This window comes from Leptidea sinapis, chromosome 21, assembly GCF_905404315.1.
Source record: "Leptidea sinapis chromosome 21, ilLepSina1.1, whole genome shotgun sequence".
NCBI lineage: Eukaryota > Metazoa > Arthropoda > Insecta > Lepidoptera > Pieridae > Leptidea > Leptidea sinapis.
Window position 1 is genome coordinate 12,830,810 of NC_066285.1, and position 27,990 is coordinate 12,858,799.

Consider the following 27,990-nt stretch of genomic DNA (forward strand, 5'->3'; position numbering starts at 1 on the left):
TTGTGTACTTTCTTATTTCATAAGTCACCAATAGATGTCACTCATCCATAATCCAATGTGAACTCTGTTTGTAATAATATGTATTTGATACGTTTGTAGCTTCGAAAAACGAAGAAAAACTCCTTAGAATTTTTAAACTTATGACCTCAAATAGCACAGTACTATCGGTAGACTTATCATTTAAAACTAATATTTACTTTTTCTACATATTGTAAGTAGGTCTAAGGGGCCGTTCATAAGATACGTCACACTAAAATCAGCTTTTTTTGACCCCCTCCCCCCCTATTGTCACGCTGTGTCACACTCTCTGTGACCCCCCCTAGAAATATTTCGTGACAAAAATTAAGATCCCCCCCCTGCTGAGTATGATAAATTCTAAATTCTGATAATTCAAAATATTTAGTTATTATAATAAAATTTTAATATATTATTAAATATCTTTCATAACGAACATATAAATAATATTTCTATTAATCAGAAGTCCAAAATTTTTTTAAATGGGCCGAAATATCTACTTCTTCATCTTCAATACTATCGTCCACTTCATCGTCATCTAACCACTCTGCATCTTCCGTACCATCGTTTCACCTCCTATTATGCATAACAGCTCTCGAGCTCGCCGAGCTGCGATACGAGTTGGTTGTTCGCGCCGAACTATTTCAACCTTTCTTTTTTTTTTGATGTAAATTTTTTAAATGCTGTAGTAAGGTTTTATTAGATGTGTTATATAGGCCATATTCTTTACATGTTCTATTCGCAAAATAATAACGTAAACGGCGAACGTCACGTTGCCGTATACCCCCCGTCCCCCCTTGTCACATCTTGTCACACTCAGCCAGACCCCCCCCTTGTACGCGAACATATTTTATGAACGGCCCCTAATGATATAAATTCGGTTACCATTGTTTTTGCGGTGTTCTTCGTGTTGTTACTTGCATTGTAAGTACATTTAATTTACATACATTGTACATACAATCAACCATAGCTCATTGTTTGAGAAATAATAAAACACGCATAAATTATGATAGGGTTCATTTAATCAGTCTACATACATACATAAAATAAAACTAATAATTATTACAACCGGCACACAAAATTTCAAACAACAAGAAATACATCAAAACTACCCACATTTATTCACTAAAAGTTTATAACTTAATGAGTTATTTTATCAATTGGATTATCACAGATGCATAGGAGATCTTTGAATCTTATGTGGTAGGTGTTACAGTTACATAGTCTTACAAATAAATGTCTTCTACGCAAGGCATTACATCTATTAAGGTTATAGGGTAGCCACTATTTATTATGAAAATTGAATATGGGGTGATTATTTACAACAGGGTAATGCGAGTCCAAAAAGAAGGTGATCGTTTTTAAATGTGCTAATGAAAAATCAACAAAGACTATCAAACAATATCTTTTAAATAATCTACCTCATAAAGCTTTAAAAATGAGTACTAAACCAAAAAGTTCCATTCAAAAGTAAATTTTGTATAGGTATACATACATCTATAAAATGTTGAAAAGGAATAAAATTGATTAATTTGTTACTTAATGAGTTAAAGATACACATCTATTATTATTATACAATACATAATATAACTTAATTATAGTAATAAAAAGTAAAACTATTATTATAATATAATAATTAATACTTGAACACTTTCTAGGAAGGAACATGTTTCAAGCTACTGTCATTAATAAATCACTCCTAAATAGAAAAATGAAGGAGTTAGGTATAATATACAAATACCTTAGAATATATGAATTGTTGTTATTTTGTAAATTTGAATATATATTTTTACTAACAAAAAATAGATCGATGTATTAATTGACAGTATATAGTCGCTAATTTAAATCAGATTTTATAATGCTTGTCTTGATTGTAGCTAAAATAATTATGATAGAAATTATTTACAGTGTTTCATCATCTTCTAATATTACAATGTCTAGACAAAATATATCTATTATAATATAATTAAAGGTTATAGTTGGTAAATAATTCAATCTTTATAATAATTATATCATCCTTAAACAACTCGACGAGCTACATAGCAGTGATATTGAAGACATTCTTCAGATCCGATGTGTCTTGTGTTTTGTTGTCACGAGACTACGGTGACACTACGAAGTCATCAATGCTGTTTCAATATTAAAACAGTTTCACTTCCCAGATAATACTTCCAGGACAGTTCTCTAGTATAATCCGTCTTTTAATAAATTGTTTAAAATATTTGAGTCTAGACAGAGACATATGCGTATCGGTCCCTTTTTACTGATGGTAGGTCAGTGTTGAGGGTTCTGCCCCAAGTTAGCAGAGGAGAGACGGTGCCGACTACGGGAGCAGCGCGCGCGGCATTTCGTACGAGGTTCTGAAACAAAAACATATTTAAATGTAATTTATAACTTTAAATTTATAATATGACTCAGGCCGTACATTATTTTAATTTACATAATCATTAAAATTTAGCACAGTTCCTACAAGACATACACGCTGGTATTATGATCGTTGGGCTTCTGGCATCTAGCAAAGGTTAAAGCAGCAGACATAGTCAATGTAGCACTTCACCATATTAATATTAATTATTCATCGCACGGAGATTAAAATAACAATTTAATTACGATTTTTTAAAATTTGGATCTCGCTCTGTTCACTACTTAATCACTTTTGAGATTGGTACTTTTACTACCAATTTCTAATCACTTGGTTGTACTCATGTAGGTTCCTAATTGTAAGGGAGGTAAGTAATTCTGCGGATTATTATAGATAGTAAATTAACTGAAGTGGAGCGTTCTGATATGTAATATTGTGATCAAGTATGTTTTGTTACAAACTTCATTACCGTGGACAAAAGAGACGATACGAATATATGTATTTGATTACATATAGAGACACCATCTGGAATGCGGCCCTTGATCGCCGCAGTAGGTACAAGGGTCACTTTGCAATCACATCATTAATTCTTAATACAACATTCAGTCTTTTTCAAATCTGTTATTGACCGTGACAAGGTTTATTGTCATACTGACCCTAGAAACCCCTATATACCCTCGCTGAATGGTAAAACAACCGGTGTGCTTTTATATTACAAATCTCTGATTCCTTCCTTTACTGACACAGCAATGTTTAATGAATGTGATTCGCGCCACTGGAATTCTCAACCATAACTATTCCCACATAAGTTTGTTCCTGTCTTGTCTTCGTACTTAGGTTTTAAGCTAGAAATATTTTATGCAATGTATCGAAAGATAATTTCATACACATCTCATTCCCTTGTGAGTGTTTCACTTATACTATATTTATAATTAATATATTGTCAAAATTCCATATTTTTATATCGCATAAAACTGTTTCATGTCCTGTATTACGTTCGAATAACGACTTGTTTACAATATAGCATATAATATTATTATCAAGCGCGCCAAAATATTAGAAACCAACTGGTGTCTAGAGCAGAGGTCGAGGTAAGCTTTATCGTCGACCCGCTAAATTGATAGTGTTGTAAAAATAAACTTTTTATAATAATTATGCGATGTCAACAATCGTTTTATCTTTGTGGGTGTATGGAGTTAATTGGATTAATGCGTATGCGACTGTACATTCAAGATTCATATGTGGACAACACTAATACCCTAAAAATAACAGTTACATCAAAGGGCATGTAAGCCTGATGCATTAGTAGATCATAAAATTAAACAACAATAGGCAGGCCTTCTCAAAAATTATAATACCAGTGAACGACATATTTTTGTTATTTCAGAAACAAAAACCCTGTGCATAATACCGAGTCAGTTGGAAAATTTACAAATACCCACATAATAATAACAGTTTCGATCCAATGAATAAAAAACAAAAAATAATAACTCATCCAATACCCAATACCATTATTAAAAATAAAACAATTTCATGCAGTTCGACAAACAAATATGTGTTTATATGAGGGTTAAATACAGATTCGGACCATGCATGGAAAATATGTATGAAATGTGCACAATTTGTTAAAATTTGAATATGTTAGTAAACATTCTTGCAGCGTTAGTATGAGTGTTAGTTACCGCTTACTTGTTCTCTTTTAAGTTTATAACTTTGATAATAAGTTCTATTTTTTCGGCAATGCTAAAGTCAGCTTGCTGACTTTGCATAAAAAAGCTTTCGGTATATTGTTTTCTTTCGAGTTCAATCTTTAATTTATTTATTTTTAGTTTAAACTATGATTTTTGAAGTTATACATCTTAAGGCGCGTTATGAAACAATGATGAGAGTGAAATGCGCGCCCATCACTGTGACACAAAAGTATCAGGTTGAAGTTGGTTCCTACAATTTTCTGACGTTTGCGGCATTCGTTACTTTTTTTTGGTTATTTAGTATTTAGTTTATGTAGTATTTAGTTTTAAGAAACCAATAGCTTCAATAATGGATTATTAGGGCAAGCAAAGGGTTCAAGCCCATACAACCGTATTACATTATTTAATGATTAGTTGTCAAAGCTATTTATAAAATTATTAAGAATTATTAAGAAATTATTAAGATTTTTATAAAATTATTCATTCTAAAAACGTAGAATAGCACGAGGAATAAACCATTTTAATGATTTTTGCTTCGTTAGGCCAAAGAAGTATAACTTCTTGCGTGCATACATAAGTACGCACACACTTTTTTTTTATTGTATGTACTTATTGGATATTTCGATTTTTTAAAAGACTTTTGTCATAAAGTTGGTAAGTACCTTAACTTATATAAACAATTTAAAAAGTTAATTTATAGCGTTAATATTTTTATAATTACCAATAATCGTTATTCAATTAGGTAAATCTTAAAGTAAGACACACAGTAGGTACATGTTGGACTTATTTACAATAACAAGTAAACAAGATAAATAATGAAAGTACGATTCCATTCTGTTGATGCAAATTAATAGTCGTTTATTTTTTATTGCTATTTACGGTTGTTTACGGCAGACGGACGAGGTTGCTAAGACTCTATACTTAGCTTTCGGTGACCTTTGTGAGTGATAGAGCGCGCTGGTCGCTGGTACCTACACACTACACAGTACTACTGTCGGTCATTACAGCTAGGACCACACCATTAGTGAATACTAATATAATGTAATAGCTAACACCAGCCACTCTCCACACATTACTTACTTTCACTAGGTACCTATATATAACTTTTGCAAGCAATAAGTTGGTGAAGTTACATCACAATTTTTTATATAATATTAGATGATTTGTTTGTCAAACAATATATTGTATAATATTTTATTATTTATAGTAAAAAACGAGTGTTTGTATTTGTTTAAATTAAACTTCTCGGTTGTTATACGAGCACAGAGGATGTAACGTACGGATCACACTACAACCCGGCCAGAGAACAAGACAGCGGCGTATGAGACACACCATGTTACCCGTGGGCGAGCCCCGCCGGCGCTTCCTGCGGCACGCGCACAGGCGGCGCCTCCCCCTCCCCCTCCCGTACCCGCGGGTGCGAGCGCGGCCCACCTCGCGCTGCGACGTGGCCTCCTGACCCACCATGGCCGGCGACGACACCGAGCTGCCGCCCTCCGCCGACCTGTCCTCGATCAGGTGCGCCTCCATGGAGTCGAACGGCGTCTCCAGGCTGTAAACCAATCGCCACGTAAAGCACACGCTGGAAGTAGGAACCACCAATACGTTGAGCTTAACATCAATAATTATAACGGTAGGTCGTTTTGTAAGTGTTTTGACAGTGTGATCTTTTCACACTGTCATTACAAACAAAAACTTTTTCTTCCCCGGGGCGTAAAAAGAAAAAGGGTAGTCCCAGGCCCAATGGTGTCGTAAGAGGTGACTACGGGCTTTTTGAAAGTGGGAGAGTCACGCTGCCGTCTTATGACGTCAGCACAATCGGGCCAGGCTCGTCCGGGTTAATTACCACACTCGCACAGAATACCGACTTGAAGATGCGGCCTAGTGCCGCTATTTTTCGCATAGGTTAGTGTCGAGGACCGGAGGCCATCCCTTCGACCGGAGGCCGTCGTTGTCGAAAGCTGCTCTTGGTAACTTCAACCAGCCGTCCATGCCGCCGTTGCACAAGAGGAATGATACCCTGGCCCATACGGCAAAAGAGAAAGCTGATCTCCTGTGCACTCTTTTTGCCTCCAACTCCAACGGAAAAACACCGCCGACCATCCCGCGGTGTCAGAGCTCCACGCCTGAAGTACAGTTCAGACAGAAAATTGATCGGCGAGCTCTGTTTTCGTTGCGACGTTAGGAAGTCGAGCGGGCCGGAATGCATTTCTCCAATCGTACTTAGAACGTGCGCCAGTGCTAACGCATTTATTCCGGCACTCTTATTCAAAAGGCGTAGTCCCTGACTCATGGAAGTCAGCCCTTGTCCATCCGATCCAAAAAAGGAGACAGTTCGGATCCGGCAAACTACAAGCCTATTGCTATTACCTCCCTGCTCTCCAAAATCATGGAGAGTATAATTAACCGCCAGCTCTTGGTATACCTTGAGGGTCACCAGTTGATCAACGACCGGCAGTACGGCTTTCGCCATGGTCGGTCGACTGGCGATCTTCTGGTATACCTAACACATAGATGGGCGGCGGCTATTGAAAGCAAGGGGGAAGGCCTGGCAGTTAGCCTGGATATAGCGAAGGCCTTTGATCGTGTATGGCACAAGGCGCTCCTCGCAAAACTTCCATCATTTGGGCTTCCCGAGAGCTTATGCAAGTTGACCTCCAGCTTCCTCGCTGGGCGCAACATACAGGTCGTTTTCGACGGTTATTGCTAATCCCAAGCCCGTGAACGCTGGGGTGCCTTAAGGCTGTTTCTTCTGCATATCAATGATATGTTGGACACCTCCAACATACATTGCTATGCAGACGACAGCACTGGTGATGCCGTATACACGGGCCATGCAGGTCTCTCTCGGGAAATCGTCAACCAGTGCCGGGAGAAACTTCTTTCTCGTCTCTCTCAAACTCTCTTCTTCTTCGTCTTCTATCGAGTCCTCTCTTGAGAAGGTCGCGGAATGGGGTAAATTGAACCTTGTCCAATTTTACCCCCAGAAGACTCAAGTTTGCGCGTTTACCAATAAAAAAACCCCATTTGCCGTATCACCGATCTTCGACAACACTTCCCTTAAAGCCTCGCCTAGTATCGGAATACTGGGTCTCGAAATTTCGAGCGATTGCCAATTTGGTGGCCATCTGGAGGGCAAAGCCAAATTGGTTACGAAGAAGCTGGGCGTCATTAATAGAGCACGACAATACTACAAGCCGGCCTACATTCTAGCGCTAGGATATCATCCCCACAATCTGGATGTGTGGCGGTCCTCCACAGTGCGGTTTTCAAGGAGCTTTCTTCCTCGTACTACAAAGCTGTGGAATGAGCTTCCTTGTGCGGTGTTTCCGGGACGATACGACATGGGTACTTTCAAAAAAAGCGCGTACACCTTCCTTAAAGGCCGGTAACGCTCTTGTGACTCCTCTGGTGTTGCAAGAGAATGTGGGCGGCGGTGATCACTTAACACCAGGTGACCCGTACGCTCGTTTGTCCTCCTATTCCATAAAAAAAAGATCTAAGCTGAAAGGTCTGCAAGTCGTATTTGCTAGGACGCTGCAGCCTGCAGGCTATAAAATGCTGCTCAGAAGTCTATCATGGCGTGACAGATTATTTATGAGAGTGGACCTTCATGAGGGGTTTTTTGATCTAGATCTGTAGGAGCATTATTTACTTCAATGTGTTTAATACATATAACCTACATAAAAATACACATTTTTCTACTTAAAAACTTAAAGCTCACTTCACCGTGCGAGCAGTATAAGTTTATCAAGGGATTAAAATGATTATTCTTTGCGTATGATTGTGAAAGAAGAGTGAATGCAGGAAACATGGTGAATGGAGCTCTGCACTCCTTTATGAACAGGCAGAAGGTGTCTAATAAGGCTCGTTTGGCTGTGCATGAGGGGGTGTTGGTTCCAACACTCATGTACGGAAGTGAAAGTTGGGTATGGCAGAAGAAACATGAAAGCAGAATAAATGCAGTTGAGATGAGAGCGTTGAGAAGTATGATAGGAGTTAAACTGAGTGACAGGATAAGAAATAGTGAGTTAAGGAAACGTTGTGGTCTGAATGAAGATGTTGTGACAAAAATTGAGAAAGGTATGCTGAGATGGTTTGGCCATGTCGAGAGAATGGATGAAGAACGATTGACGAAGAAAGTGTATAAGGCAGTGTGAATGAAAGTGTTGGAAGGGGTAGACCTAGGCGGATGTTTCGAGATCAAATCAGGGACGTCTTGAAAAAAGGCCAGGTCAAGAGTACCCTAAACCGAAGAGCATGTATGAAAGGAATAATAAAAGTGGACGAAGCCAAACAAGTATGTAAGGATCGTAGCAAGTGGAAAGAAGTGATCTCTGTCTACCCCTACGGGAAAGAGGCGTGATTATGTGTATGTATGTATTTGATTCTGTCTATGAATACATCCTTGAAGAATGTTATGAAAATTTTCGACGATACCTAGTAAAATGAAATGTACAGAAAAATGCATAATGTAGCCAACATTTTAATAGGATTTATGTGGCGGCCCTAATAAGGCAAGTTTAACAAGTCCTCGAATGACGACCACGCACCGGTAGACTGAGTGTTGGTAGGCCCCACACAAGATGGACCGATTATCTGGTCAAGATCGCGGGAATACATTGGATGAGGGCAGCGCAGGACCGGTCGTCGAGGCGATCTTTGCGGTACGTCTACGTCCACTGCTGGACGTCTTCCCGCTGATGATGATGAAGTAAAAGAAAAGATAAAAAATGTAATTCAAGTATATTACGGGTCTTTTAATAAATTATCAAAAATAATATTGTTACTGTATGCTGTTTAAGTATAATCTTAGTTGTTTATATCAATTATAGACATGGGTTATCGAATTTAAAAGTAAATCGTACTTTGTTCGAGCGCAGTACAAGCTGAGCTGGTAGAGTGTACACCCTCGAGTGCAGCACTCGTCTGCTATTCCGGACTGTCTCTTCCTTCTCACAATGGACGTGGGCTGTTCGATCACTGCAAATAATTAAATCATTTTATTGAAATAATCTAACTGCTAAAAATAACAGTAAATTGTTTTTATAGGCCCCGCTTCGTATATTGATCAATGAGTGAAAGTAGTCGAGACCCTAAACACAGCCAGTAATACATAGTTACATATTTTACACTACACCTACTAGGAAAATAAAAATACGTTATATTTATTTTAGCAAATATATTGTAAAACGAGCCGTTCCCGCTCGCTTCGCTGGGCGAATTTTAAAAGGAAGGAATGGTGGTAGTTTCATGTCGATACGAGCAGTGGTTTAGGCTTGATTGAGCCTCAAAGACCATTTTTATTATATAATATAGTCGGTGTCATCTAAGATAGGTTTGTTACTACATAAATAGTTATAGGTGAGATGTGCTTGAGTCGTGAGGAGGCGAGAGGCGAGAGCGGGTTGCGGCCGAAGGACACCGATCCCAAAAATAACAATAATCGTAACTAGAATAAGATTAATAATTTAGATTGTATAAAAATACGCAATTATTTTTATACTTTTTAGTGCATATTATATCTATTGTTTTGGAATAGTGTTTTTGAAGGGGGTTGTTGTTTTGTTAAAAAATTTTTTTGTATCGCAATTTTTGTATTATTCTATTCCATTCACAGATCATACGCAATAGAGTTGCAAGATACCAATCGAATAAAATGTTTATTGTAGTACGATAAATGTTATGTACGATATATTTGGTAGGTCTGAGAATCGGTCGTCATCTATTTTTTATACCCCCAAAAATTTTAATTATTGATTTTTTTTATTACTTTATATGGCAATACAACGTTTGCTGGGTTCAGCTAGTATAATATATAATTTTCAATATTAAATGACACACTAGCCGCGTCCTTCATTCTCTCTAGCACCGAACACGAATTAGTTCCGTGACAGATCAAGTGATATGTAACACTTGTTTTTCCTGTGATTGTATGAAGCGTTAGATGTAAACAACGAGAGGTCAGGCCACAATCAGATAACAGGCTCACACTTGGCGGATCAGCTGGCCTGTTCGCTGCAGGAGAGCCGCTCACACCCGTGATAACTTTGTATTAAACATATAAAGAAGTGCTCTAGATATTGCTATGATTCATGGCAATGACTATGATTGATGGCAACAATCTATTTATAACTTTTTGTGCCACTGGCTACTATAAAAAAAAGTATAACTAGTATATTTGTAGCATACCTCATTATAACCAAAAAAAAAAGTTACTTTAGATATAAGTATTGGTCCAGTAACGCAACGTTAATTACCTTTTGGTAATAATAAAAATAAATAGTTTAATCGCATCGTGGGTACCGAATGTTTGACAATTTTGTAACATGTAGGTATCTCCACGCCTAACTGATTTTTATTTAATCGTGTATTTTCTAGATTTTAAGTGTCTTGAAGTAAATAAATTAAAACATAATAATATAGAAACTCAGTGTGGTTTGTTTGAGTTTGATGGCTTAAATATTAAACAAGTCATTAAAATCGGTCCAAAGCATCTTCTCGTCGAGTATAAACACAAAAGTGTAAGTATTTATATCTTATTTATTTCAACACAATGTATGTTCACTTGTAAACTGGGTTATGTCAGGGTTCACAACACTCTTTGATTCATCAATAAACGTTATAATTATCGTCAGCGCAACTTCAGTGATTTCATTTCTCTACGAAAAGGTTCCCGCGATCAAATGATAACGACCCTATTCGCACTTCGACGAGTGTTGTCAACCGGATATTAGATATTGTAGCGAGTCGCTGGGAGATGGGCAGACTGTTGCATAATACATACATATATTATACGTGTGCGACTTATTTACTATGTGTGTCTTTATATTATTATTGTTTTTCTTAAAGTTATCAATTTTTTTTATAATTAATATATTTGCGTAGAGGTGCTACCTATTATTCTGATAACCCGAACAGAAGAAGTTAATGTGAGGTACGATTGAAAAACAAGCACTTCTCAGATCGCAATGAATAATTTAGAATAGAACAAAGATTGTCAATGTTATCCAAGTTATAGGAACTGTTTCTATTTATTTTTGAAGTGAACTTTTTTCGCGGCGTTGAACACTTCTTGGGATGGGTATAAAATGTTAAACTCACGTCGGGACACGTGACCTGATCGGAAATTCGTAAGACAGTCGTTGAAATTATGGATGAGTCTTGATTTTTCTGAGAGATAAACATTTTAATGTAAAATAATTGTAATAGTTCTGAATTTTTTATGTAATATAAATTGTCATTTTTGTGTACGATAGCGCAATTAATGAATATTCTATTTAATCACATGAATAAAGCAATTAGTGCGAAATTATTCCCTAACCAGTCCAAAATATTCAAAAATGCACAACGTTTATATTCAAGTTTTCACTTCTGCCCGCACTCCCGGAGTGCAACCCGTATTTTTTTGAACGTGGACCTCATTTGATGACCAAGAGTTCTTTCTAACATGACATTCCTAAAATCTTTAAGTGTGTAGATTTGTTTTACTAATTCATTCGAAGTGTGTGTGGAGAGGTACCTCTACCTTAATATAATATAACCAAGTATCGAGTTTAGAATCTCAAAAAAAGTATTGCTGATATTAAATTATTACAATTAATAAACTTGGTATAAAGTTATAACTAAGAATAAACAAAGATTATGCAAAATGATTACAATATCGTTGACAACACTGTCAATACAATGATAATTCTGAAGTTTTCCGAATGAAAAGAAGCCTTGCAAATAAACGCGGGAAACGTTATATGTCCGAACAAAACCATTCGTAAGCAAAATGTCTATTTGTAAACATTTTGCATTTTCTTGGTTAATTATTAGTTATAACTTTATGCCAATTTTATTTGTAAGGCCGTTATTAATTAAAATGAATATGTAATGACCTTGATGTCTGCCTACCCCGACGGGAACAAGGCGTGAGTGTGTATGTATGTATGTATGTTGATGTCTGCCGGTCATTTTGTCACTCCGTTGTTACATCTAATCTGCCTTTTCCGAGTTAAATGGAAGTTTGATTTTTATATCTCTATATTATATATATTATGCAGGAAATTACCGGATCACATAAAAATTCTAATTTTAAATAATCTTTAAATTAAATAAAAATTGTATCATTGAGAGTAGCCGTAACAGAAGCTCTATAAATAAGAGACAAATAAAATATGATGATGTTATAATTGACTAGGTAAGTACCTGTGGGGACGTCCCAGGAGGGGCTGTTGTACATATTGCAGACCTTGCTCATCATCTCGCCAAGGTTCCTGCCGCAGACCTTCACGGCGGCCGGACCAGCCCGAGCACTGGAGTCCCACATCAGAACCATTACAAATACTAACGGCATATTGTGCATCAGCATGATGAAGTCTGAAAATAAACATTACAAATATATTTGTCTATTTATTCAACCTTTTAGAGATACCAACTATCAGAAATGTCAAAGTGAAATTATATTGGATTTACGATTTAAGAACTTTATTTCTCAGAAGAATATTACAATATTCACTTATAGAGAAAATATATTTTAATTACTATATAATATGTGAGCCGTGAGAATATAACAATATCTACAATATTTCGATTCTTTTTTCTTGTTTAACTATAAATATTAACAAAGTAAGTAGAAAAAAACCAGTAAACACACACTAGATGAAACACTTTAAAATAAATAACTATACAAATTATAATCTAAAGAACTATGGATAGATAAGATCTTTTCATTAAACGGTGACAGCAATGTATCCGTAAGTTAAACTAAGGATAAATAGGTTATCGAAACCGGCCGATAGTTATAGTCCAATGCTTTATGGCGATAGGTTATTGAAATGTAAGTAAGCGTTAAAGGATAGATTTGTCTTACCTCTAGTAAGTTAAACTAAGGATATATAGGTTATTGAAAACGGCCGTTAGTATATACTTATCAGCGGATAGACGACTTTAATGTTCGATAACGTGTGACCAATAGATATTAATAATATTAATTTGTCAATTAGCTAGTGGTTTGATTGAAAACACTAGCCAGCTAATATCAAGATTGGCTGATTGTTAACGACATGTCAATACGGTAGTACTTATATTGTTAGTCTATGTACTTATACCAAATTTACAAGTCTGAAGTTTCGCAACGTTAAAGTGCATAAAATAATGTGAGAGATCTGCTACATTGTTGCGTGAACAATATAAGTCGCAATACACGGTGATATAATAACAAAGATGTATTGTTGTTAGCGATACCTATACTATTAACTATACCTATATTGTGTCTGGGAATCTTATTGTATATTGCTTATTGTTATTGAGGCGAAATACAGACGGAGCCCGCTACCTATGGCTAAATAGATGCTGTCGTCTTGACATTTACATTTTTTTTAATAATAATATTCACACACTTTTTACACAAATTATCTTGCCCCAAATTAGGCATATAGCCTGTGTTATGGGTGGCAAGACAACGATATATTTAAAACCAATATACTTACTTAAACATACATAAATACATATAAACATCCATGACTCGGAAACAAACATCCATATTGAGCATATAAATGCTTGCACCTACCGGGTATGGTATGGTATGGTATGGTATAGGGGCTCCTGTTTCCGCAATTAAACCATTAGCATGGGTCCATTTTGCGTGCAGTAATGGCCAGTTACTCCAACCAGCCCAGCTCCTTCCAGAAGTTCAGAACATTCCTGGGGTGTTCACAGACTTCTTGGAGCGACCTCGTATTGGTTAAGGTTTTTACCCGTTGGTTGGCCACCCCCGCACATTCCAGGATTACGTGAGCGACCGTTTCGTCTTCGGTCAGACAACCTCTGCACTTAGGACTGTCCGTTACGCCGATTGTGAAAAGGTGTTTGTTTAGTGATGTGTGACCCGTTAGGGTGTCCACCATTATACGGATGTCATGTCTGTTGAGGCTGATAAGTCTACGTGTCAGTTTGGGCGATAGTGCAGGTATCGCCACCTTCGACTGTCTACAGCTTGAGACATTCATCCATCGGGTGTTGTGTAGGTCGTTGGTGAGAGACCGTATCCATGAGCGCATTTGGCTGAAGGGCAGTGGCAGAAGTGGCAAAGGACCAGTCACTATATTTGCCGATGCCCGCCTTGCAAGCTCATCCGCTGCATCATTACCCAACGAACCACTATGTCCCTTGATCCATTGCAGAGTTACCTGGTTATAAGAGGCAACTTGCTCCAGGGTTTGGTGACATTCGTGTATTAGTGCTGAGTTGTGTGTGGTACCCTTCAGCGCTGTTAGTACCGCCATACTGTCAGAAAGAAATCTGATGCTGTGGCCATGTACCTTTCTTCTTAATATAGCGCTGGCGGCTTCCTTGATAGCTACGCACTCATATTGGAAGATGGAGCTGTGTGTGCCCAAGGGTATGGAAATGTGTATGTTCCAGTAGCCATTTTCGAGCCGTCTGTGTAAATTCTTAATTCATTTACACCTGACTGGTCAGCATCTTTCTCATATAGCTGTATGTGATAGTTTTTATGGAAGGTATTTGTTTTAGGTATGTTATCACATGGTGCCTCACAGAGTGGATAATCCTTTGTTACCCTATTCTAGAGCTTATCTGTTAGGCCGTCTTCATTCTTCCATACACCCAAGCTTTAGACGTAGAGTCGCCATTGTGGCTTCTTGTTGAAAGTGTATGTCGAGTGGTGTGCACCTACCGGGATTCGAACCCTAGCTTAGTAGGTAAGATCGCTAACCACTCGGCTATACAGGTCGTCCTTGACACTAGGATTATACGAAGTTTTATCCGCAGACACTCTCTCAAAGGAAAATTTAAAGAAATATTATGACTGTGCATTGTCAGGACATTTATGAAAATTTAATATAGGTACGCTCTCAAAAATCGTCACCTTTTTGCTCTTAATAGTGATTTTCATTATTATAACACTAGAAAAAAGGGATTGCTTGTAACTAATTGTAGTAGATACGCTTCATAAGATACATAACAGCTTTAAGGGTAAATAAAACACTTTTATAATAAAGTCCCAGCTACTGTTCAGACATTATCTATAAAGAAATTTAAATGTTTTATTAAAAAATGGCTCTGTCGTAAATCCTATTACTCCACATCTGAATATCAAAGTGACCCGACAGCCTGGAACTAGATAATGATTATTTTATAACAATTGTAATGACAGTACAATATTGTACATTTCATTAAAAAGAGCGCAAAAAATATGCTGCGAAAGTTTCTTGCGCCGCTTCTTCTCTCAGAGCGCCATTTGTTTCCGCAGCGGTAGGTATCTAGTATATTAGAAATGATCAAAAAGAAATGTAAAGGAATAAATTTTGAGAAAATTAATGCATTTTATGCAAGAGGGGTACGGGACCGTTAATTAAAAAACTCATTTTTTTCTATTGGTAGCACTTATACGTATAAAATTGGCCAGATAGACTACGTCATAGTACACGCCGGCGTAGTATTTCTGCTGCTTAAAGCATCCACGTGTAGGACGTCGCTGGCCGCATCTAGTATTCAAAACCTCACAGAACCGCCTTTTTCAAAGTAAAATAAATTTGATTCAATTAGGCTTAAACTAAGCGCTTTTGAATCGTCACTATAAATATTTCTATTAAATTACTGAATCTTGAGCTCGGGAGAAGAAGGTATAGCAAACTCAAGGGCCACTCTTTTCAATAAAATAGAGTATTTTACAATGACGCTAATATAAGTACACTACAAATTAGTTGGTAAGGTGCTGCATCCAATATATGAGACGTGTTTAAATAATATAAACTATTTAATAATAAGTAATAAAGAATAAACTGTATAAATATAAATTATCGTATATTGGATGCATCAACCTATAGAGCTTGAACTCATTGTTTGTGTAAGGATGCTTCGTAAACATGATGGTCGTGATTACTGTCACAATTAATAATTACATCTAACAAATCTATACATATAAATAAAATGGGAGTATATGTTTTTAATATAGAAATAACCGTTTTTTACTACATGTATACTATATATACACCTACACATTCATTAACATTTTTTACAATTTTTGTTTGCCTGTCTGTTTGTTCCGGCTTATCTCTGAAATGGTTGGACCCATTTTGGCGGGACTTTTATTGGCAGGTAGCTGATGTAATAAGAAGTAACTTAGGCTAAGTTTATTTTAGAAAAAATCTTATATTTTAGAAAAATAAAGTAATATTGCAATATACATGAAACGGTTTGACTCTAAAAATATTTTTTATGGTAAAACAACGTTTGCCGGGTCAGCTAGTATTAAATATAACATCGACCTGGCTTTGTGTTGCTGGTTTTGTGGCAAAATATCAAATACACATAAAATTCAATTCAATCAAAAATGATTAAATTGAAAATAAAAAATAGCAAAATTGACTATATTGCCAATTATTTAGCACAAAACTAAAGCGATATAAAAACACATTGAAGTGCTACTCACCTTATTCTGTTAAAATCTAATACAGTGAACACTTACTGAAAACATTGAACAAACTTTAACAAAACATGAATTGTATTTAATATCGAGACGGTAATTTATTCCGTAACCGGAGCTTCAAATGAGTGGAACTTGATCGGTTTTAACGCTTTTATACAGAAGGGTAGCTGTAATCTGATCCCGGGCCACTCAGCACTTCTACGAGGGATATATTTAATCTCTTTCTATTTACTACTACCTGTCGTTTTTACGGTGATGTGCACTTTACAAATGACACTATATCCACTTAAGTACTTTAAAAAATTGAAAAGGCATGATATTGTGTAATATGACACTGTTTTTATTGGAATTGATTTCTGCGATATATTTATAATCGGGTATGGAATTATGTGATGGACGTATATTGGAATAGTGCCGTAAAGGGAAGGAAATCCTAGAAGCCACCAAAATACGTTTAAAAATGGGGGGAAACTCACACAAATTACTTCCCTTGAATATTTCATCTCTATAATTATTAAGTACATTATTATTAATACATTATAATATAGACTCATGTCTATCATGAAATTATAGGGGCTTGAGTATGAAATTACATTTTTTACTGAAAAACTAATAAATTTCTGTTGAAAGGTAAATAGTACATTTATATACCATCTTTATATTATATTATATGTATTACCTTTAACAAGGTTTTGAAGGTATTTTGGATTGCTTGTTTTTTACCACGTATAAATTTGTTCAAATCGCTGATGAAGTTATAGTTGGTTAGAGCCAGGTCTGACGAGTACGGGGAATACCGAAGAGCTTCGTTTCTCGAGTTGTCTGAGGTGTTGCGTTATGATGGAGCAATAATGGTGAAGATGGGTTCATGAGTCCCGGCTACTCAAAATATTGTAAACTGATGAAAATGAACTTCAATTGAAATGACACGACAAATTTACACTATTATTATAACAAAGCTTAAAATTCAATTTCAAAATATTTTTATAGCGAGTCACATTATTACAAAATGGTGGTAGACACTATGAGACGCGAGAGATTTTGATTTTGATTTGATTTAATTTATTTATTTCTATCATTCTTGATTTAAGTTACTGTACCTCCTAGCTAGGTCATCCACAGTGCATCTCCATATCGATCGGTCCTGAGCATCTCTCTCGATTCACACCAGGTCTTACAGTGCACCTCCATCACGATCAGTCCTGAGCATCTCTCTTCATTTCACTCCGGGTCTTTCCGTTTTTTTCGCTTCGTCAATGACGCGAAAGTCAAAGCACGAGCAATCTTTGCACGGCTTCGATCCGTATAGCAATCACGGAAACTGACACTCAGAGTTATGCACAAGATATTCCGGTCCAACGTGAAGACCGTAGTGCTATATGGGTGTGAGATGTGGAAGGTCTCCAAATCCATCTCTCATCAACGTTTACGTTGACCGATGCCTTCGCAGTATCCTCGGTATTCACTGGCCCGACTAAATTTCCAACGATCATCTTTGGCAACGCTGTCATGCAGTCTCCATCGACCAACATATAAAACGCCGCAAGGAGCTGGATAGGCCACACACTCCCCAGGGATCCCAACCATAAACCGAGGCAAACCCTAGACTGGAACCGATGTATTTCTATTATATTATTATCTATATTAACAATAACAAATGAACTCAACTTGTCTCGGATAATTAGCCTATCTTGGGCTGGCCATACTGAGCGGAGTACAACGTATATAAAACAATGTAACTATAGTACATTACTGGTTATTAACATTGGCGGACATATTCCTTAACGCGGCTTATTTAAACGACTTCAATCGTTGATAAAAATGCAAATCAGCGTCTTCCTTTATTTAAGTGCAATTCTAAGATTAAGGGGGTGGGTGCAGCCGGCCTCGGCAGCGTGACGTGTGGGCCGTGCTAATGGTCACTTTTATTATTATTTGTTGATCACTTAAACTGCTTGAGTTGTAAATCGATTTATTTGATAATTTCATTTCATTTTCCCTTGTCTATAACTCCTAATGATATTCCGTTCCTATTACTCCGGTCATTCCGTCGTACTAAATAGATTGACTGAACTTCTCAAAAGCATGGTTCTTAAGTCTCACCCAGCTTCTGATCATCCGACTCGACAGTCGATCATCAAGAGAACGATGACTTCCGAGTAGGAACTCCTTGGAGTTTCTTAAAGTGGAAACTACATTGTCAATTTGACAATTGACACCAGTGTCATCAATAATTGAATATTATGTTTGTTATGTAGCATTTGCATAAGTTAATTAAAAAAAGATGTATGGTACCGATCCGCCTTACGTGTGCATTCTTGAAAACTTTAAACTCATTATCTTTCGACGTTTTCACAGCTGTCATAGTCTATCTAGAGACGTATAAATGTATTAAAAAAAAAATGTTACCGTCGCCTATAAGAAATAGTGGATTCAAATATGTTTTAACTTTCGATGTTACGCATCTACTTCTGTTTAAACAATTGTTATTAAGGTTGGGGAAAAGCTCAAGGCATTTTTTTAAAGATTATTTCAATTTAATGACAGTATAATATAAGTGTTATTTTGATTTACGATGACTTTTTGTCATCTTGTACGTGTGACATGACAGTTAACGAGAAGCGAGTGACAGGATAGTGTACAATCCATATGTCATCCAACAAGAGAGTGTACCATCCATATATCATCCAACAAGAGAGTGTACCATCCATATATCATCAAACAAGAGAATGTACCATCCACATGTGATCCAACAAGAGAGTGTTCAATCCATATGTCATACAGCAAGAGAGTGTACAATCCATATGTCATCCAACAAGAGAGTATACAATCCATATGTCATCCAACAAGAGAGTGTACAATCCATATATCATCCAACAAGAGAGTGTACAATCTATATGTCATACAGCAAGAGAGTGTACAATCCATATGTCATCCAACAAGAGAGTGTACAATCCATATGTCATCCAACAAGAGAGTGTACAATCCATATATCATCCAACAAGAGAGTGTACAATCCATATGTCATACAACAAGAGAGTGTACCAACCATATATCATCCAACAAGAGAGTGTACCATCCATATATCATCCAACAGAGAGTGTACTATCCACATGTTATCCAACAAGAGAGTGTACCATCCATATATCATACAACAAGAGAGTGTACTATACACATGTTATCCAACAAGAGAGTGTACCATCCATATATCATCCAACAACAGAGTGTACGATCCATATGATTGAAAGGTCATACATTGCGCCATGTATGACATGGTGCTACCACTCCCCGCTCGTTCACTCGCTGGCCGCTGGCTGCTCACATCGGCTCGGTTGCCGTGCACTCGATTGAATAATAACTCACGTGTCGCCACCTCCAGCCGCCAACCGCACTTGTTCACTCAACTCAACATCTTATCGTTTCATTGCCAACAAATGATATTCTCTTGAGGGCATCTCGTGTGCTTAGTTGCAAAATATTGTTACATGTAAATCATATCTATCTAACCACGCCTAATATTTATATGATTATAGCCTCACTTAAAAATCTTCTATCACGGTATATGTTCGGGATAAACTCCGAAACTATTGAACCGACTTTTATGAAAATTTTCGGATAGCTTTTTTGATTCGTGACCCTAAATTATTTTAATTTCAAATTGTATTTTTGTATGAACATTTCTATAAATATACATTTTTGACAACAACTAATTATTACTTTTCAATTCATTATTAACAAATTAAAAAATGTATTGCTTTATCAAAATAAAAATTGTATACTTCTTTCAAATCAAAATTTATATATGATCTGTTTTAAATTAGAAACAATATGGTAATGGTAACTTGTATGATGTAATATAATATGGTTCATTCAGAAATTCACTATTGAATGATTATTTGACTTGATATATATTTCACGTTGCCACGACTGTCTGCCGGGTGATAGTTTACATGAAATCTGACTCGTGGCAATCCGACAATACAATCCGAATTTGTATACAAATTCATAATTTAATATTGTGTATTTAATAGTGTATTTAATGTGAAACCATAACTTTAAAATAATAAAGTAGATACTCTTGGTTTTATGTTTATCCATATAACATATATTCTAGTGAAAGTAGTGTTAAAATCGTCCGTGTTGTGTCGGGGATTAGCCAAAGCAAAGAGACAGATAGGCAAAATATAATAGTTTTCTGGTATAAGTCGGTAACATGTACCTAAATATACATAATATGTGATAGGCTGGTATTTTGTTATTATAAACGACCATTTCAATTTTATTTACATGCAATTGACAGATAAGTTTATCAACTATAGACAATTTATTGGCTAATTAGGTGAAGCACATTCGGAGGAAGATATATTGCAAGTATTATTACCACTGTCATTGAGCGCGGCGTTTTCAGCTCGTACTACACATATATACATATTATGGACTACTTCAAAGAACCCGCGTACCATACGGTATAGATAATACCTGTAACGCTTCTTTATTACAAGTAAATTTGATTTGCGAGAGAGCAGCGCGGAGCTGAAAGATTTACGATCGTTTTTTTATTTTCCTTAAATGTTATATCTAACTCTCTGTACTTATTTCATTAATTTTCGTGTATACTAACATGTTTTATCTGTATGTCGGCCATGTTAGAAGTCGAACTCCTGATTTATATATTTTTTTAGCGCCAATAGCGATACAGAAGGTGTCTTAATTGTCAATATAATTTGTTATCAATTGCACTTCGTCCCTTTCGTTTCGTTTCGACAAAAGACTTAATGACGAATTTCATATACTTTCTGGAGTACCGACCCAACTAATGCGGCTTATGGAGACCCGATACAAGCCGCTAACAGAGACACGGGTGGACCGCGGAGATCTGGTAATAGAGTTCCCGTTGGTTGCTGGTACAGATTCCTAAAATGGATCTAAAGACTTATGGGTGGTCCAATGAAAGCAAAGCAGTTATAATAACGTAAGTGGTTATCAACGCAGTTTATGTACTAGGATCAGACCTCTCAACGATTATCGTCCGTCGTTGCATTAAATTACAGTTGTGAAGACACGGTCGTATTTCATACGTAGTAAAATCAGCTTCGAAGATATTACTTGTTTTACTCATAGACAAGAGCTAGTTACGTATGTCCTTATTATTTGTAATAACCTATTCCATTCCATCTTACTCGGTATTTTATAACCTGTCGTTAAGTTGAGCGAGTTTCAAATTATGTACTTGTATCACAAACAGCTGCTTGTAATTTCTTAGCAACAAGGGCATAAGACTAAACAGATCACGTGTCAAGTTACGGGGCCAAGACGGCATCAGTAAACGGAGTCGAGAGTTCCTTGGCAACGAGATCCGATATCGGCGAAACGTAGGCGATACGCTCACAGCGATAACGTACCCGTACTGAACAATTGTAGTAACTTCGCAGGGGAGAAATATTGACGGCTGCACTATCTTCGGCCATCCGCGAAGCCAATTGATCTTAGCAGAGAGCGGTCGTCGCTGGCCGGTCAGTGGCTCGGTCATATGTCATTTAACTACGTCAATACAACTTAGTTCATCTCGTTTTAATTCGCGCACTCGGGTAATGTCTTCTTTCCCTGTGGTGCTTTGGACACCAAATATGGGACGATATTCTTACTCTACTCTTGAGATAATCGGATTATTTCATATCTTTAACTTGAGCAATTAGGAATAACATGATCATTTTTGCGGTCGTAAAAGAATTCGTGGTGCTCACTTTAGATGACCTCACCCCTACCCGGGCCCATTAACCACGCGCCGCGGATCGATATAATACCTACAAGCTTTAATTTCACTTGCAATATAATTATTTTTGGGATCAAATGTTTGCAACAAAATTTGTCATCCTCAACAGATTGAGCTGATATCTTAGAATTTGGCTCACTTCCGATGTTTGACATGTTTATGATAAAAGCGGGAAACAAAAAAAAACTAAACAATTAATAATATACAAATAAAATTTGAAAACAAAATTTTATGAATGATGCGGGAATCGAACCCACTTCCTCTCGAGTTCCAGTCACGTATCGTCATAAAATTCTGTATGCTTTGTTACCTAAGAGATGTTTGAAATTGAATCCTAGAAGTGAGGGTAAGGTAAAAACATAACAAATTGTTTAGATTTACAAGAGCGACATCTCAAGTCAATTTCCTAATATGCAAATACTGGGGTTGAGCAGGTTATCAACTGTAAAGTAGATCCTGTAGATGAAGCCACAACCTGAGAGTTGAACAAAGCATACAAACTTTTATGACGAAACGTTACTCGAATGGTTAGCTCAGGCCCCATCGTTCATAAAATTTTGTTTTCAATTTTTTTTTGTATAAAGAAAAACTAAATAGTTAATAATTGTCACGATAACTAATTCTTGTTTTTTAATTTTTATTCTATCTTTGAGTAGGTACTTGTTGGAAAGATTCACGAATTGATTCGTTATGTTATTAATTAATTGGACTCCTCTATCTGGATCTTATCCTTTAGTTGTATTGTCGTTTATATTGTTCTTATTGCCATATCCATTGAATAATGATCTGTGACTACTTTTCTGATCCTTGGTACACGCTTAAGAGACAATCGAAGTGCACGTCAGTTAATGATTCATGACCTCAATAATATTGGATTGTCTGCAGCCTGTCCTGATGTTTAGGTTAGTCTGTAAGGCAAGGTCACAGGTAGCAGATGACTGTTCAGCGAATGGTCCGACAACAATTTAAGTGTTGACCTCGCAAAGTTCATTCGTGTTGTTTTTGTTCTCTTGTTTGTTTGAGGAGGTAGGAAAGTTTTGTTATCATCGGTTTTAGTGTTTTCGCTTATCGACTCAATGGCACGAATTAACTGGATGTACTAATGGAGATTATGCTAAAAAAATCTATTTTTGTGTACTGTCCTTGACGAATTTTCCAGGCGAAAGGAATTACATATTTTTTTTATAATTCTCATAAACATCCATTTCCCTAATCAGCTTTCTTTAATTCTATGCACATATTTTATTTTTCTTACACATTTCGGCACATAGTAGAATTAGAACATAATTAATTATTATTATTTATATCTTCAAAGTTTGGTTTTTAGCACAACTTACATCGGGGCAAGTAGTTTCTGGGTAAGTTAGGAAATTTTCTATGTGGCAACATTCGCGGAACGAGCTTGGCTTGCAACTTTAAGAACCTAATCGTTCGTTAACTATTATTATAAGTCGAAACTCAAAGTGGGTCGTTCGTTAACTATTATTATAAGTCGAAACTCAAAGTGGGTCGCTGTGTATCAACTATAACTGAGATGCATAATTTAAGTCAGTAACTTGAGCACAAAACATTTTTCTGAGAAAAAAGCATTTATCGCTTAAAGAATAATAAAGGCTTATGTTTTTATTTAATTAAAACGTGTGTAGGTTGAAGCCTGTTGGGCATAAAAAGGCATTTATTTTCTCAAAATAATTGATTTCTTTGGGACTTTTTTATGTCATTTAAAATACTACCACCGCATCGGAAACAAAATGGCGCTATGAGAGAGACGACACGTTGCTGTTGGGTTTAAATTACAAACTCTTTTCTTGTGTAGTCGTTTAGTGTAATAAATTATAAAATACACCAACATGAAATATAGTGCAATACTTTATTTTAAAGTACGTTTAGACACCATACTTGAAGCATCAGATACTGAGCTCTATAATTTGAACTTATTTCTCATTTTTTCAAAACACTCTAGTCCGTAATTTTATCTAAATACGTACCTATTATTTACTAATTACCTACATATTTACCTATTATTATTATTAATTGCATCATCTTGGATAATTAATATCTATAAATAGTTATTCTGTAAAAATCCGAAGCTGTAACTAAAGATAGGCTATTGATTGACATTGCCATAATATCATCTCAATAAAATTTTGACATTAAAATTGTAATTTTTTGACGAAACTGAATGGCTCACCAATACAGTGAATAAGTGTTGAGCATATTAAATAATATGTGCTTTAAAGAAAAGAGCAACAAAGTAGGGTTGGCGCGAACTCGTTCATAGGAACTAACTCGTACATCAATCACTACAAGCTCCAAGAACAGGTAACTTGTAAACGTGGAATGCGCCACACTGCTGCCAATTTCTGAGAATTTCTATTGCCAATGCTTTCTAATAGTAAGTGGCAATTGCCATTTATGATTTACACCTTAAAGTCTTAAACCGCTGTTTAACGTCTCTACTCTACACAAAACTTATAAAATAATGTATCGAATCTGAGCTTTGTCGTTAAGTACTTTGAAATGATGGATACATTCACTCTTAGTATCTAATCACTTTTTAAATTCCATATTTGAATATCTTCGAAATTGAATTATAATTTGTGTAAGATTACTTCGTTCATATTTAAAGCTTCGGTTAGGTACGCGCAATGTTGTTTATGTTTTATGTGCAACAGTACTGACTGACAACTGTCATTTAAAGTTTATTAAATACATTGTATATTCTAAATGATTTTTTGAAGAGAAACTAATAAATACATACTACAATAGAAATTGAATAGAACTTGAAATTGAAAATAGGTAAAAAATAATGTCTACTGGATTCACAGTCACAATAATTTATACATTTTCTGCAGATTCTTATTGATTGTTTCACTTCTTACGTGTGTACATTATTATAACAACCCTTTTTAACTATACAGGATCTTTGATATTTTGATAAATGAAATGCCCGTTAAATTACTTCCTCGGTTTTCTTCTTATTTGTTTATTGGCTTCGCGAGCCGACCGTTTGAGCATAATCTCTACGCTACTTGCTTGGTACGTAACAGTTGACTGTTGAGAAAACAAAAATACAATTGTCATCTATACAATAAGGTTGTCAATTTGACACACAGCTACCTATATAACTATGTGGTGGTTATAGCTATAGTTATGGTTTATACATCCTTAGAATACCTACTACATCACTAGATATCTATCTGAAAACTGTGTTATTAATAATTATTTTTCTTTTGTTTTCTAATAAGTACAGGGTGGTCCAAAAGTCCGTTAACATTTGAATCCGTTGCCGCGTCTAGCAGCGGCGGTGGAGGGGGGTGGAGGGGTTACGCATTGCAAGAGCGGCCAATGGGAATTTAGTACCATGACGTCGTTGAGCGGTTCAGCGTGCGTTTTGTGTACGCGAGTACTATCGAAACAACGATTCTGCAACCTTAGCTCAACGAAAGTTTTGCAATAATTACAAGAAACTACACAAAAAATCAAGCTCCATAAGGTGTGTTTATTAAAAAATGGGTGCTCAAGTTTGAGAAGACGGGTTCAACAATGGATTTACCTCGATCTGGTCCGTCTAGAACGTCGAGGGACCCCGAAAACGTGGAGCGAGTAAAATCGTCTGTTCGTGACCAACCTGGACTTTCAACTCGAAAGCGGTCTGCTGTCCTTAATGTGCCAAGATATTGATGTATTAAACCGCATTCTCAAGAAAGGTTTAAGTCTACATCCCTATAAAATCCAAATGGTGCAGGAATTAAGGCCTCAGGACCATGCCACTAGGTTGCAGTTTGCGAACGAAATGGTAGAGCGATTCACCAGGTTTACAAACATTTTTTTCTCAACGAGGCACACTTCCACCTAAATGGGCATGTTAATAGACAAAATTGTCGTTATTGGAGTGACACTATGTCATGGTGATCAAAAACCGCTGCATTCCAGCCAACCAACCCAGTAACTCTTGACGAATTAAAGGATCGTATTCGCACAGAAATCCAAAACATCTCAACAGTAACATGTAAAGCTGTCATCGAAAATTTCCGCTCTAGATTGCAGCAATGCCAGAATAATGAAGGATTGCATATGGATGATATTATTTTTAGGAAATAAATTCCCCTTTTGTTTACTATCGAAAACAATAAACAATTTTGATCTACTGTAATTAGTTTTTTTTAATTATCATTCCAATTATAAACGGACTTTTGGTCCACCCTGTATATTTTTAGTTTCCATTTATTTACATGAATAAAATTGACTTAAATACACAACATTTTTTTCTGAAACCCATTTATTACTCAGATAGATTTACATTAATTACCAAAAAATCGTTCATACATCTCTATGTTTGACAATACAGCCCTATATTATAGCAGCGTACACTCAATAAATACATTATACTTGACATTAACAGAGTTTTAAGACAAGAAAAAGAAAATTTCTAAAATATCTGTTCAGTAATTTATATATAACGGTTTATAGGCATATAAAGTATTACATATTACAAACTTTGTACTATTTATTAACCTTTTTATTTAGTATCTATTTATTTGTGGGAGAGTTGGTTTTATTATGATATGAAATAATATTAGATAGAAACGCAAAAAATAAAACAGAGATATGATATTCAAATAATTTTAAAATTTCAAATAGGTAGTTGTAACAAAAAAATAATGAATCTGTGATGGTGGCCTTTTATTATTTGGTACGTACTTAATTAATTCAAATTTTATTCTAAAATCTGCAGGCAGCGTATTGTTAATAATATTAATTTATTTTTTCATAATTATATACCTACGCTCATTTCATAAAAGTTTTAAAATACATTAAAATTAAATAACAAAATGTAAGTAGATATGATTTCCTGTTAATTTAAAATCAATTCATTAAAGTATATACGAACGAAAATTGAATTAATTTGAAGAGAAAATGAATTAATTAAACAAAACGATAGTAAATAAATAATTCGTATCAAAACACATTTTATTTTTTCTCAATGTTTTAGACCTTTGTGTTTGCGTTGTTATTGCAAAAAAATATTGATTTTCATGTAGAGTCTGTCTAGGGAGAGATTTACAAGTCGGTTTGATAATTTCACAACACACTTCAAGATAGTAACTTACCTTGCGATGTCTGGTCGGTGGTCACTGGTCACTGCGGCTGCCTGCTCCGATCGCGTCGTGTCACCGTCACGCTCGCTGGCGTCGCTCGCGGCAGTAGTGCGGCGCACGCGCACGCCCGTTATATAAAAGACGGCGATGGGCGGCCACCAGCCACCACACACGCCCCGCGCCCCGCCCGCACAAACACTACTCAATATTTATTTACATTAGGGGGGCTGACAGCCACAATATAGAGTTAAATGTTAATGTTAGTGAGGAAAGGCCATTTACTAGCCTCCACAAGTAAAAAATCAAATAAAAATTACAACAACCAACACTTAACTCTAGGTATAACATATTTTGCGAGATTTAAAACTTATAAACTAGATTATATACAATACAATCCTATTTAGAATCTAGCCCTAAGTTACAATTAGCCAAAATTATTTTAGCTAATTGCACGTCAGAACAGAATGGGTCAATATTATCTAAGTATTTTAATTTATTGAAAATATTTGAACTTGAAGTGCGGTAGACAAATGCATTAGCTAATATGAGGCTAACTTTGTAGTCTACTGAACAAGTGCTTTCTGCTCATCGTTTTTCAGCAACTTTGG

General features: G+C 36.0%; 1 protein-coding gene across 1 annotated transcript; it reads right to left on the reverse strand.

Annotated features, from left to right (window-relative positions):
- Positions 1-1,015: 1,015 nt before the first annotated feature.
- LOC126970604 (insulin-like growth factor I) lies at positions 1,016-27,506 on the reverse strand. The gene is made up of 5 exons (XM_050816616.1): positions 27,395-27,506; positions 12,262-12,432; positions 8,937-9,051; positions 5,401-5,620; positions 1,016-2,375 (listed from the first exon to the last, which is right to left on the reverse strand). The coding sequence occupies exons 2-5, from the start codon at positions 12,422-12,424 to the stop codon at positions 2,244-2,246; spliced, it is 630 nt and encodes a 209-aa protein (XP_050672573.1). The 5' UTR covers positions 12,425-12,432; positions 27,395-27,506; the 3' UTR covers positions 1,016-2,243.
- Between the last annotated feature and the right edge of the window lie 484 nt (positions 27,507-27,990).

Bases quoted from the DNA above. Each gene is read 5' to 3' on its own strand.
- LOC126970604 (XM_050816616.1), bottom strand. From the start codon at position 12,424: ATGCTGATGCACAATATGCCGTTAGTATTTGTAATGGTTCTGATGTGG. The intron at 9,052-12,261 runs GTACTTACCTAG...AATTATTTGCAG, and splicing joins CTCCTGGGACGTCCCCACAG to TGATCGAACAGCCCACGTCC. The intron at 2,376-5,400 runs GTGTGTCTCATA...TTTTTGTTTCAG, and splicing joins GCTCGCCCACGGGTAACATG to AACCTCGTACGAAATGCCGC.